This window comes from Carassius auratus, unplaced genomic scaffold (assembly GCF_003368295.1).
Source record: "Carassius auratus strain Wakin unplaced genomic scaffold, ASM336829v1 scaf_tig00214857, whole genome shotgun sequence".
Taxonomy (NCBI): domain Eukaryota; kingdom Metazoa; phylum Chordata; class Actinopteri; order Cypriniformes; family Cyprinidae; genus Carassius; species Carassius auratus.
Window position 1 is genome coordinate 217,855 of NW_020527831.1, and position 14,064 is coordinate 231,918.

The following is a 14,064-nucleotide window of genomic DNA, read 5'->3' on the forward strand; positions in this document are numbered from 1 at the left end:
GATCAATATTGGCTACTCAATAAGGTCACGGGACGGGAAACTGACCCTTTTTGGTTTATTGAATCTGTGTTGAATCGGTTGTGAAGCAGCACTGCATATATATCGGACACTACAACAAAAGTAGCATGACTAGTACAGAATAAGCAACCTTTGTGGGAAATGCTTGTGTTAGGAACAAGGAAGCTTATAAACAAATTGCATAACTAAAAAAAAAAGCTGCCATTTACAGTGTATAAAACAATTAAAAAAAAACATCAAGCTTGAATGCCCTGGTCTTCATGATTGCTCTCAACATGCAAGTTTTATATTGAGTATCACAAATGTCTGAGCCTCTACCATTTTTGAGACTTAAAGCACATTTTCAGAGCTGTACATGTTAACTAGGACAAAAGATCATGTGCATTACGTTTATATTTCTGCGTACATGGTTGTGCTATTACATTTCATGCCACATAAGTAGACTGTCTCACGACTACTTCTATAAAAGCATGGTGGTGAGAAGACACTTGTTCACATGATTCACACGATTTTACTGCAAAATGATGAAAGGCTTGCTCATGTATGAATATTTTTGTGCGTCAATAAATATACCGTAAGCTACAGGTTCTTTCTCATGGCTCAAGCTCCCGGATTCAACTATGCAGACACAGATTGATGGTTTAAATCCTCTAGCCCAGAGGTCACAGTTCAAGTCTGGATCTTTAGTCTTGACTGACGTGGCCAACTGTGTTTGGGATAGTTCAGTCTGTCTCGATCAGTTCTGCAACCTGGTGCGTCTTCAGTCTGTTCTCCAGACATTGTTCAGTAGCTTTACAACCTCCTCATAGAGAACAAAGACAATGGCCACGTCTAGACACACTCTGCCCAGTCGTGGGACCGTGCCTTTGTAGAACCTGGGATGCAAAGTTAAAAAAAGTGTTATGGACAGGTCATGTTTTCAGCGGTCCAGAAAAAATTCAGTATCACTTCAATAGATTTGCTCTGGGTGAAAGATTTCCAGATGCAGATGTTGCATCAGGTTCAGTGACTGCAGCTTTAAAGAACACTTGACGCAGAATACTGTCATCATTTACACACAGTTGAAGATATTTTGAAGAATGTGTACAACCACTGGTTGCTGGTCTCCATTGACCTGAATACGAAGAAAAAAAAACTATGCAAGTCAATGGAGAACAGAAACTCTTTGGTTTGAGATTTATACACATTTGGAACAGCTCACGGGTTGAGTAAATGACAGAATTTTTGGGTGAACTATCCCTTTAAGGCTTAATAATAGAACATTTAATTCAAAAGGAAATAATGATTCTAAATCAATAAAAAAAAAAACATACGCTTGAGGGCCTTCATTCTTCAAAATCTGGAATGCACAATCTAACGTGTTCTTGTAGCGATGAGCCTCCAAACCCTTAAAAAGAATTATACAAAATATATATACAAAAGTGGTATTTAATACCATTTTCTATACTAATTAATAAATAGATTCATTTTATTATTATTTAATAAATAATAAGCATCAGTCTCTGCTGACCTGCATTCGAGTCTTCACCACATCAAGTGGCGTGTTCCCAAAAACACTCGCCGCCCCGGCTGTGGCTCCAAACAATGCTGTAACCAGTGGATGCATGTCACGGCTGGGGTCATCACCTGAAGAAAAAGCAAAGATGATCATATTGTTGAATGGCAATATTCAAATCAATTACTTTCAAAATATTACTGTCAAATGAAGGACAGTTATCTCATCCTCACCTTTGTACCAGTTGCGCAACAAGTTCATAACATAAAAGCGTATAGCCTGGTTGCTACCCTGCTTCAGAAGAGTAGCAGTCAGCCCTTGATACGTCCCTCGGACACCTACAAACATAGAATAAATATGCTATTAGGCAAGATTATTTATTTTTTTAAATGTTATATTTTATTAACTTTTTATTTTAAAAACAATAAAAAAAAGACATTTTATTATGTTATTTTATTTTTCACCAACTATTTAATTTTATATTTCATGGCCCACTTGTTGATAGATGCTATAACTTCCATTAAGTTTTCTGTGAGTGATCTGTCTCCTACCGGTTTTATGAATAAGTAAGTTGTAGTGATTTCATTTTAGTACCCTGATCTCGAATTATTTCCCGTACACCATGGAAGAATCCTCGATAGCGTGGCCTCAGAGAGCACTGGTCATGAATGAACTTCACCTTAAAATAATACAAACAGGACATATTTTGAGTGAAAATGTACATTACAGAGGATTAGTTAAAGGGTTAGTTCACCTTCAGTTGCTGTACCCCAATGACTTCCATCTCTCACTTATCTTATTGTGTTACTTTATGGGGCCGAGCCTCCCAGACGAAAGTCAAACCTTTCATATCATTATATGTGGAAGATTTTTATTAGTAAGATTTTAATCAATCCAGAATAATCAATGTGAATCTAGCCATTTTTGTTGCTAGTTGTTTTTCCATTATAATCCTATAGGAAATGGATAAAGGAATATGCTTACGTGCAGGAATGTACAGGGCTAATGAATAACATATGGTTAGACATACATTAAGGACCTCCCCTCCCTAGGGACTTAGGTAAAGTGTAATCTAAAGGAAAAGTTTTACTATTTGGAAACGCCCTGTATACAGTATATAATGAGATGCAACCTAGCATTTCGACAGAACTCCTTGCAACGAGCTCTCGACTTTGTTTTGCTTAAAATAAAGTCTTTTCTTCTGAGAGAAAAATCCCTGACTGAGTTTGATCCTTGGGAGAACCGGCAAAATACACCACAGATTTGGCACCCCAGATGGGACTGGAAAGGAGCAGAGTGGACGACTGCTTTTGAGCTGACTGATGAGCAACACACACACAGTGGTGGCCACCATAGAATAAGGTAAGCATTTTTTGCTTATATAATAAGTGTGTGCTGTTGACTGGTCAGTTCTGAGTGGTAAGGACACTTAAAATCTGCTCTTCCAAATTTAGAAAAATAATATGATATCTAAATTGAAAAAGGGGTTTTACTCCAGAAGAAATAACTGCATGCACATATTTGGGTTATTAATAGGAAGGCCTTGGAAGGCAACCTCGATTTAAGACAAATATGGTGTAGGCAGAAAGACATGGCATGCTGTGTGTCTGTGTTTATCGGATAGCTGGGCCTAGGTAGGACAGTGATAAACGGATAAGCAGATTAAGGAATCGCGAGGAAAAGTCCCACGGATACCGCTTTGAGAATGTATAAGTGAAAGTTTCGAAGGTCAGAATAGGTGGGCCCTTAAGGAGCTCTAGGTGAGCTGTGTTTTGTTGTGTGGATGTATCTGTGTCCGGACGAATGAATGTGTGAACAAATAAATTCTGTGTTGGGTGGGTAAAAGTTGCGCACCATTCTTGGACTGTCACTTCAGGGTGGCTGGGTGGAGTTGGACGCAACTAGTATCCACTTGAGAGGGATGAATGTATGATGAGCCTTGATAATAAAAGGACAATTAATGACTGATTATCCCTTAGATAAAGGGAAAAGTATGCAAGAATAAGCACTCTGGCTCAATAAAGAGTGCAGAAAGTGTGAATGAGGTTAGGAAATTAGCATCAATAAAGTTTGAACCAAGATCTATAATAGATTTTTGCATTTAGGATGTCTGGGTGAAATGGGAGAAAATTTTCTGAGCCCAGTGTAGTGGGAGTGAGAACAAAGGAGGACGTTTCCACAGTAAAGTTGTATTACATGGGGGGAGCAAGAGGTGCTCTCCCCTCCTGGATAATCACTTGGGAGTGATCAGGTTACAGAGACTGGTGTTGAGAAAGGATAAGTGCAGGAGCCCTAAAACAATAAAGTTAACTGAAGGAAGGTTGTTTTAGAGAAAAATAAATACAAATGTTCCAAGAAATGGACTAATATAGAGATGGCAGATATGATGGAATATAGATATAATAATAAATTAATTAAAATAAGATATGCATTTATTATTTAATAACTTATATTAATAGATTAATTTAAAAGATGCACGTGCTTAAAACTTTAAATCTAATATGTGAATACATCTAAAATTTGTATCTTGTTATCCCTGGGACACAGTATGAAAGTTAATCCATTACGGAGTTTCAGAGATCGGGCTTGTGTAAATGTCAAAAATAAAAGAAATAACTTGTGCAATGTGGAATGAAAGCAAGATTGGGTGACCAAGTTAATAGACATTTTGATTCAAAAGCTATAGGTATTTTATAATAGGAAGGAAACTAGTTGCTTAAAGAATTAAATTTAATTATTTTATTTACAATAATAGGAATTCTTTTATGTTGGTTAGGAAACATTAATTCACAAATACCAGATTATTCTGAATCATGTATGCAAATTTAGAAGAAAAATGATGATTGAAGTCCTTATTTTACCATATGCATGTCATGCTGTTATAAAAAAAGGTTTATTTTATTTTATTGCAGTATACTTAGATAATAAAGGTAGCTGATTTCTGCATTTTGCAAAGAAGAAAAATGCTTGCCATTTTCCTGCAATGAAGAACTTGCTTTACTAACAAAGAATAAGAGAACTGCTGTTATCAACCAGATGATTTAGTTTTTATTAAGGGACCACTGAAAGAAGAGGTTGAAAAGAGAAAATTAGAAAAGAGCTGATTGCTCAGAAACAATTTGGTCAGAAGTTACATGGGTACATTTGATTAATGCAGTCTCTGAGTGTTAAACTTTCAGATGATTTCTGGAACAGTGCCTTGACAAAGGAAAGCAATGAAATGGAGTCTGTCGAGGAATGGCAAAGCAGCAAACACAGCAGCAGAGAGAAGAAGAGGGAGGGGCTGACGGATGTTCCCCTCCCCTCCTGAAAGAGAAGAACACACTTCAGCAAGGAGAAGACTGAATCAAAGCAGGAAAAGGTGAATCTTTCACTTGAGACTTTTCCTGAGGTTGAAAAGAACATTATGAAATGCAAAACTCTGGCAGAAAGCAACCAGAAGCCAGACTGAGAAGAAGAAGAAAAACAACGGAGACCGTACACCACAACATCAGGTCTTTGAATGCCATCACAGACTGACGACCAAGTACAACAGCCCAGGCTGATGATGTCACCAGAAGGACTTCCATCCCTTCAGTGCACAGGTCCTGCATATTCAATGAACACTATAGAGACTGCTTCAAATGTTAATTATTTTATTTGATTATTTTATTTACTATGTTTTAATCTTGATTATTCACTGGTCTCACAGCACTTCCTTAAATTCTGTGTTTTAACTAACTTTCTCAATCTGCTTTTCAATAGGTACCAGTCCAGCCTCATGTCTTAAAGAAAAAATAATATTGTGACAGACAGAAGTGAGTACTTAACTCACCAATCAGATAAACATGGAGCTGGATTTGGCATAGTAAGACAGTTTCATTAAACAACTAGGGGAAAATGCACAACTAAATACTTGACAACAATGATGAGCTCTTTGGGAAAGAAGAGAATAAATAAATAAAATGAAAAAGGGTATCTTGATGAACAATAGAAAAATATATATTGTTGAGAAAATAGAAATATTGGTCACTCCATTTTGTTTTAAGGTAATTTTCTAAGGTAAAACTGAATAAAATAATAATGAATAAAAGATTATTCCAAAGATCCAAAATCATGAAATCACATATACTGTCATCACTGGGGATAACCAGATGGAAATGTTGATGGCCATGGATCCAAGATATGCAGAGATCTCCAATCCTCTTCTCAGAGTCGCTCATGAGCAATAACAAAAAAGTATTTGACTAAACTTTAAATTAGACAAACACATGACATTTGAGAAATGATAATTGGCTCTCTCAAATGCCCAATGCCTAGGCCTAATATTCTAAACAAATTAATCTATGAGATTTTGGAAAAAGGAAGGAAAGAAAGAAAAGAAAAGTTTTTGGCAAAAAAAAAAAAAAAAAAAAAAAAAAGGGGGAGTGAAAGAGTGTGAAAAAAGTATGAATGATGGTGTTGTATGGCATGAAAGAGAGTGTCTGACGAGACACTGAGGCAATTCAATCAATTTGCCCAAAACAGCTGTATACAAATTTGAATGTGGGCCCACAGGGCAAATTTATGCCCAGACAAATAATGACCATGGATGTATTTGGTTAAGTTTCCTGGTCAGTACCAAGGTCTTTGTTGTGGCAGAAATAAAAACAGTGCCACACATGCGCAGCGTATAACATGGGAAGGCAGAGCAAAGCAAGCTTGCTCTGTCCACCCCACATCTAACTTCCTTTTCAGCATATCATGATGGAGCTGATTGTGTCAAAAGGATGAAATATTATCTTTCTGACTGTTAAAATAAATGCAGTGGGTTGAGTGTTTTCCAGGGCAAAAGGCCTATGCTACCGAGCAAGATAGACCTAGATAAATTATCAAGTGATATAGTGGAACTCAGTTTTCAAAACAAAGAGATAACTAAATAAGCAAATTGTTGAGAATAAAATTGAAAGGAATTAAAAAAAAAAAAAAAAAATAGTAAAGACAGCACTGAATTTGTGAAAACTCAAAAAGGGGCCAAGACAGCCCTCAACCCACATTACATTTCCACAGGTCACACCAAGAAGGACAACTGGCAAGATGAACAAATTAGCATGCTTGATAACACTAACAAAAAATTCTTAAGTTTTCCATTTACAGGTGACAGCAGTTCCAGTAAGACCAAGGAATGCTTCGCCCCATCAAAGAGAACCAGTGAGGGTGCAGAAATGATCTCGAGAGCCTTGCATGAATCAGCAAAACGGTTACAGAGTGACACCTGAGTTCACATCTCTAACCTTAAAATATGCCAACCAGCTTCAACAACTCCACACAGCATGAAGTGAGGGATGAAGGGCGTGCTAGTAACGACCCACCCTTGCCAACGAGGGAAAGACCATTGCAACGACTCGCAAAGAGTCTCCCTGGTGAAGATAGAATGAAAGAGTGATGGAACTGATACTGAGATCAAAATACTTGGGTGCAGATATGAGCCAACAAATAGAAAAGAAAAGGTGGAAAGAGAATGTTAAGTAATGGTAGATGAAGAATTTGAAGGTTATGAGAAGGGAAATATGGATGTAGGAAGATTTGAAGGGAAAATAGAGCAATTTGATGCAACAAATAGAATGAAAGGAGCAAAATAGAAAAGCTCAAGATTTGTGAATTGAAGAAGGAAAAGTATGTGTTATGTTTGGGGAAAATGCTGTATTTATAGAAGGGAGCATTTAATGAAGAACTGATCAAATTGAAAAGGCTAAGAATGATAGATAAAGAAAATGTTGGAAAAGATAATAAAATGTAAGACTGGTTTGATTTACAATTAGGAACATGTGGAGCATAGTTTACAACTAAATAGGGAAAGTTTTCAGGAATTGCATTAATGACAGGAGATTTACTATTTTACTGTATACTTCCTATATTGAGGTCACTAGTCAAAGCCACAGTTAAGCAAATTAAATTCAAAGATGTCAAGATAATGGGAAATTGATACATAAGGTATCTAAGCTGAAGATCAACTCTTATAATCTTGTGATATTCAATGTGTGATGTGATTTGTATTTGTATCTGTATGTATTTTTATGCCTTTTATACAAAACTGTGATAACCAGGCAAATGCTGAACCAATTGCACATTCATGCTTTTAACAATGTTTACTATTAAAAGAGGGGTTAGGGAGACTGGATCTTTTACTCACTCCTTGTCAAAGTAGGAGAGAGATGTTTGGTCCAGTAGTCCCTCAGAGTGGAATTTCATAATCTAGTCACTGGTGATAATACAATGTGACTTATTTAGTCACTAGGTAGTGTAACTAATATGACTGGATTATGGAGTAGCACTCTGGATAAGAATAATCAAATGTGAGACTTATTAAGTCTCAAAGGGGAGAATATGTGGAAGATTTTTATTAGTAAGATTTTAATCAATCCAGAATAATCAATGTGAATCTAGCCATTTTTGTTGCTAGTTGTTTTTCCATTATAATCCTATAGGAAATGGATAAAGGAATATGCTTACGTGCAGGAATGTACAGGGCTAATGAATAACATATGGTTAGACATACATTAAGGACCTCCCCTCCCTAGGGACTTAGGTAAAGTGTAATCTAAAGGAAAAGTTTTACTATTTGGAAACGCCCTGTATACGGTATATAATGAGATGCAACCTAGCATTTCGACAGAACTCCTTGCAACGAGCTCTCGACTTTGTTTTGCTTAAAATAAAGTCTTTTCTTCTGAGAGAAAAATCCCTGACTGAGTTTGATCCTTGGGAGAACCGGCAAAATACACCACATATACAAACAGGCACTGAAAATAATGGATCAGAAACCAACTATGTGGCAACACTGTTTTATTGTACAGAAATACAAGCTTCTAGATTTTGATAGTTTTATTAAATTCTCTTTTCTTAAACTGACTTTTAAATGCGCAAATAATCCAGCTCCAGCCATACTCTGCCCTTTTGTGACAAAAACAAGCACAAGGAGGGTGGCCACTAGGAGAGCAGTGGGTGGCGACTGGATTGCAGAGGGGCGCAAAACCACTTTCGGCCAGTCATGTTTTTCAGTGATAGGGACCCATTTTTGGAATGATTTACCAACTTCAATAAAAACACAAACCGAACTGAAAACATTTAATAGAAAGGTGAAACACTGGCTGAAAGAAAATCAAACATGTGGCCACTGAGTCAGTTTTGTTGTGATGTATTGTCTGTGTTGGATCCCTGGTTGTTTGCACATGGCTGCCAAGGATTACCCCACAGGGCGGGGTCTGGGGTATGGGAGATAATCTTGTAGCAGCCCAGGCCCTCACTATTGGGGTTATCGGTGTGTGGGTGCGAACGGCAGGGTGTTTGGGGCTTGTTTTGTTACGTGATGTGCCGTTTTGTGTAATATGGTCACGACTCTGTGAAATGCTGATTAGGGATGTCAAATTTCGATTATTTCCATGATCGATCGTCGTTTAAATTAACGATCAATTAATCGATTAATCGTTAACCATAATACTGCAAAATGCATCTATTGCAGGCACGCAGTCAGCGGTATGACAGGATGTGCAAAAGCCACACACACACACACAAAACGCTTTCTCACTTGAATTAAATAGGTTTTAGTCTGAATAAAATGCTAGTAGCAGGATTATAAAATGAATAGATGCGATTATGATCATTTGATAAAATGAAGAGATTGCGCCATACTTTTGAGGTCATTTTACTTTGTTGACAGTTTCCAATCCAGCACGGAGAACGCTGAATGCACCTCTTGAAATGGTTTTGTGGTGCTCGTTGTTGTATTTTAAAGCACAATTGCAATGTTTTCAACTGACATTATTGTATAAAATTATCCGAAATGTGGAGCGCGTGTGACTGCGCTGCACATTAAGTGAACTACATCGGCGCTGCTGCACCAAAACACAGTTGCTCACATTAATTTGATCCTGCTGGATTCTGTCCTAGAAAATGTCAGATTTTTAAAAATTCGGCATACAGCGCATTAGATCGTGACAGTGCATGCGTGCAGACGAGGATGAGCGAGCGCGGCTTTGGCTAGATTTATTTGGAGGTTATTGCTCATGTCTCATTCGGCACAAATCGAAATGTTTCCATATTCGCAATGTATTTGAATGTTAAACTATTATTTATAATGTAAACTAGGCTTGTACTTAACACGCATTCGCATATAGACGGAAAAGATGATCCTCTTCATATGAGCAAAAACGTCCTTGGCATAACAGCAGAGTGGACCGGTATACTACGGTCTATTTAAACTGACCAGTGTAACCTTTTAATGTTTAGTTGACATTTTATTTTGATAGTGAACAGACTGCGATGTAAGTTTGAATCGCTAGAATATACGTGTGCAGCAGGCTCCGGGGCGATCGAAAAAGCTGAGACATTAAAAAAAAAAATATATATATATTTTCCGCAAAAGTGTTTACTTTCATTTGTGCACACTCACAATAAAAACAGAAGATTTGTGCTCTTGTAAAATAAAGCAAACAAACAGAATGCGTTGTCATCCTTTTTTTTTTTCTTTTTTTTTTTTTTTTGTGAACTTATGGAGCGCCCACACTTCTGTTTTAAATCCGTTAATCTTAAGTCGGATATATTTCGCATAGCCTATTTAAAAAAAAAAAAAAAAAACATGAAAACAAATTGTTATTTTTATTTTGGGCCTATTACTTAGTAGGCTATAAATTTTCCTTAAAGCATCCCATTTTGTCCCAGGGCTTAGAACCTGTGCCCTAGTCAGGTCCATGCAGAAACTTGTGAACGATGCTCGGCGTCACCGTTTAGTGACAGCAGTGAATGCTCCAGGAATGTGTTGGTCACAGCGCCTATTAATCGCTGTTTTGAATCCAGCAATTATTTATTTAGAAATGATAAGATCTGATTATGACAAGTGTGGTATAAAAGCTTTGTTTATTAGAGGAATAATAGGTTAACTGGAAAATGTTAGATCGCGACCATGCTTTTGGACCCCATAGTCTTCATTTACGCGGCTTTGTTCTGGTTTGCCGGTTGGTCACGAATTTCCACAAATTCAGTATATTTAGGCATTGTTTCTTTTCCTAAATCTTCATAGTCTAACCCTCTAATTTCCCAGGTTTATTTTATTATCTTTCGCTTTTAATAACTGTTTTCGCATCTCTTACTGTGGTAAACATGGGAAGGGAAATTAAAGATTTCATGAATTAAGAATTCGTTCGATTTATTAATTTGTTCCCTTATTTCACTTAAATCATGGGTTATTTAGGGAACACAATTAATGAAACATGGACAATTGCCACATTAATAATTCGTAGGAATTAATTAACAAGTTGTAGGAATGAATAGACTACCTGTCCTGTCACTGTCCCGCAGCCCTGCAAAGCGCACGATATGAAACAGTTATCTGATGAAATGATTAGTAACTACATTTCTGCATTTAATGTTGAAGAACTTTTATGTTGTTTCTATTTTAATGTACTTTAAAGTTTAAATCACATTAAAAGCTTAATTTGTACATTGTGAATGAATGATGATGCTTTTATATATCGTCACCGTCACTCACAGCCGCTCGCACGTGTTGAGTGCACATGAGCCGCACGCAGCCCAACATTGAATCGGTTAACCGACCATCGATAGCCTTAATCGATTGCATCTCTTATCGACAATTAATCGATCATCGATTAATCGTTGACATCCCTAATGCTGATGTTAGTATATAATGTATTTGCTGCATAATTGTGTAACTCACACTATGTAGTTCTTTTAAAAACCATATATTTGGATTATCCTTTAGAAAGGTCTGACCAGGGACTGGGGTTGCAAATTAGCCTATCGGCTAGAAACCTTCTATGCAACAAATCTATACATTTTGTTATGGCTCTGATTGTGATAACTTATGTATGTAACAATGTGCACTGCATTGTCCCTGACAAATAAACTAATTAAAAAAAAAAAAAAAAAGTATGGAGGAAGAAAAAGAAACACTATGCAAGTCAGTGGGGACCAACTTGTGGTGAACTAAGCCTTTAAGGTGATGTATTCTTTTTATGTAAAACGAAGAAAACCAGTAACAGTCCTACCTTGACTGTCTCCATTGGACAGACCACCAACACCGCCTCTGCAATTCCCGCTCCAAGTCCACACAGCAAACTTCCTTTATTGTCAAGCCGACCCGTGGCATCCCTCATTGGGTTACTAAGAACCTCAAATGTCCCAAACCTGCGATAATGTCAAAATGAAGTGTGTCAGCAACAGAGACACTATTTAGGCTCAAACACTTAAAGACCAGCATTTTTACCGAACTGCAGATTTCGGAATGGATCCATACAGCAGTGAACTAAGTCCTCTGTATAGACCTCTCAACCCATGATCCTGCACCGTCAGCTTAACACAGTCCCCTGTGCAAAAAAATCCAGGTTATGCATTTCATTTAAACATTCACATATTTTGTTCATTCGTACAGATAAGGAATAGTTCACAAAAATAAAAAATGTAGGTCTACTGTACATGAGTTTGTTTCTTCATCTGGAAAGATTTGGAGAAATTTAGCATTACATCACTTGCTCACCAATGAATCCTCTGCAGTGAATGGGTGCCGTCAGAATGAGAATCCAAATATTTAATAAAAATGTTATAATAATCCACAGATAATCCACACAACTCCAGTCCATCAATGAATGTCTTGTGAAGTGAAAAGTTTTTAAGAAACAAATCCATTAAAGTATTTTATTTTTAAACTGATGCTTCCGGCCAAAATATCAGTCCATAATCCTTAATAACACTTCCTCCAATGAAACTGTTCATTCACTGTCGTCTTCTTGCATCAAAATCCACTAACACATTGTTTAGAACTGTTTTCACTTGTAAACACTGCTTGATCTGTGCATATTTCTCTTCTGATTCGCTTCTGAGTTTTTCACCAGCGGAAGCAATAATATATTCAGGGACCGTATTTTAACCTGAATAAACAGATTTAAAAGTAGTTTAAAACTTTTTAGTGGTTGATTTCTTTATTACAATTCTGTTCTGACAAAGAAATATTCTCTTCTACATCCTGGATAGCCTAAAGGCGAGCACATTTTCAAAAAATTGTCATTTTGGGGTGAGCTATTCCTTTAATAATGGTCGTCGTCCTCACCTATGCCTCGGTAGCGTGGAGGATTTGCTCGTTCGTCTAACTGTAGCTGGGTCTTCACATACTCTGTTGGAAATGTGATGCAGATCTCAATGCCTCCTGCAATGCCACCTGGGTAAAAATAATATCTTCAGTAAATAAAGTGCATCTAAATTACATTCACTGACATCAGAGTCAATCTATGTGATACAGCTGTTTGACTTCAATCAAGGACAAGTCAGTTTCATACAAGGACATTTTGTTTTTGTTCTGCTTGGTTATTTAAGACATACATGTTTGAACTATCCAACCAAAGAAGTGTTTGTTGTTAAAGTTGCAATGTTGGAATATGATTAAGTAGTTAAACTGACATTTATATTAGTTTATGTTAGTATTAGCAAACTGTTTTAAGTGTCCAAACATGTATAATACATGAGCTACTTGTCAGTACATGAGATTTCTGGAAGCTACCATTTGGTTGCCCCAAAAAAGACATGCATGTCATGGACTGACAGTGAGTTTCACAGTAATGGCAGACTGGAGGGGGTTATAAATGGGAGACATTTGATCCTTAATCACGCATGACTGTTGTTGTGGTCTCGCGCATAATCGGGTATAGCGTGATCCACCAAAACATTGGCGCTTGTGTGCTTCTAACACAAGCACAGTACGCACTTACCTGCGAGAATAGCCTTCCACGGGTGGGTGATTTTTCTCCCTCCGATTGCTGCGGCCGCTAGATTCCTCTGGCCTGGATAAATGTTAGGAATTGGGGTAAAGGTGCGCGTCGAGCCCCCGCCGGCGGAGGCAATCCGGGGCAGCGCTGCAGGATGCTGTAGCGGCGTGCATCCTCGTCTCAGTATCGCATCTTGGCACGGTCCTTCCGAAACAGAAAACGGCTTATACAAAGACGACATGTTTCAATAATAATTTACGCGAAAAAGTGAAAATCTGTAATGTGTGACGACCGGCAAGATGTGTCTGTCAACACAATCACAGGAAGACCACTGCGGAGGAGTGGCAGCGAGGGCGCTCATGAATATTAATAAAGAGGTCATGCATTGAGCTCAATCATTGGTCTGTTTTAAACATTTGATTAATTTATTGCGTTACTCATCTTATGTAATATTAATAAGGTACACTCGCCGATTCAATTGGTCCTACTGTATTTCCACACCCTAGAAAATGTTTGTTAAAATATAATAATAAATGTTTGATCAGAGAAGGTTTGAGTTTTAATAACAAAGACATCCAATGTAGATCTGTTTTTCAAACATTTGTCTAAGGTTATTGCGTTTCTAAATTCAGTATATATATATATATATATATTCATAAATTGTATAAAATACTTTAAAAGCGTTACAAATTTGAATTACTAAAATTTTCGTCAAGTTAGGCCATTCAACCTTTTATCCAAATTATTATTATTTTAAAATAAATAAAACCTTTTTTTAAATGTATGTCAAGTTTATCCTACGAACGAACATTTGTCCCC

The 14,064-nt window shown here is 37.1% G+C and overlaps 1 protein-coding gene across 1 annotated transcript; it reads right to left on the reverse strand.

The window, feature by feature from the left end:
* Positions 1-38: 38 nt before the first annotated feature.
* slc25a1a (solute carrier family 25 member 1a) lies at positions 39-13,717 on the reverse strand. Its single transcript, XM_026258885.1, has 9 exons — positions 13,249-13,717; positions 12,594-12,701; positions 11,754-11,853; positions 11,536-11,674; positions 2,108-2,192; positions 1,747-1,851; positions 1,529-1,644; positions 1,332-1,405; positions 39-893 (listed from the first exon to the last, which is right to left on the reverse strand). The coding sequence occupies exons 1-9, from the start codon at positions 13,484-13,486 to the stop codon at positions 779-781; spliced, it is 1,080 nt and encodes a 359-aa protein (XP_026114670.1). The 5' UTR covers positions 13,487-13,717; the 3' UTR covers positions 39-778.
* Between the last annotated feature and the right edge of the window lie 347 nt (positions 13,718-14,064).

Excerpts from the sequence above, each read along its gene's own strand:
- slc25a1a (XM_026258885.1), bottom strand. The coding sequence starts at position 13,486 with ATGTCGTCTTTGTATAAGCCGTTTTCTGTTTCGGAAGGACCGTGCCAA. Across the intron at positions 12,702-13,248 it reads GTGGAAGGCTATTCTCGCAG|GTGGCATTGCAGGAGGCATT; the intron begins GTAAGTGCGTAC and ends ATTTTTACCCAG. Across the intron at positions 1,852-2,107 it reads GGAAATAATTCGAGATCAGG|GTGTCCGAGGGACGTATCAA; the intron begins GTACTAAAATGA and ends CTATGTTTGTAG.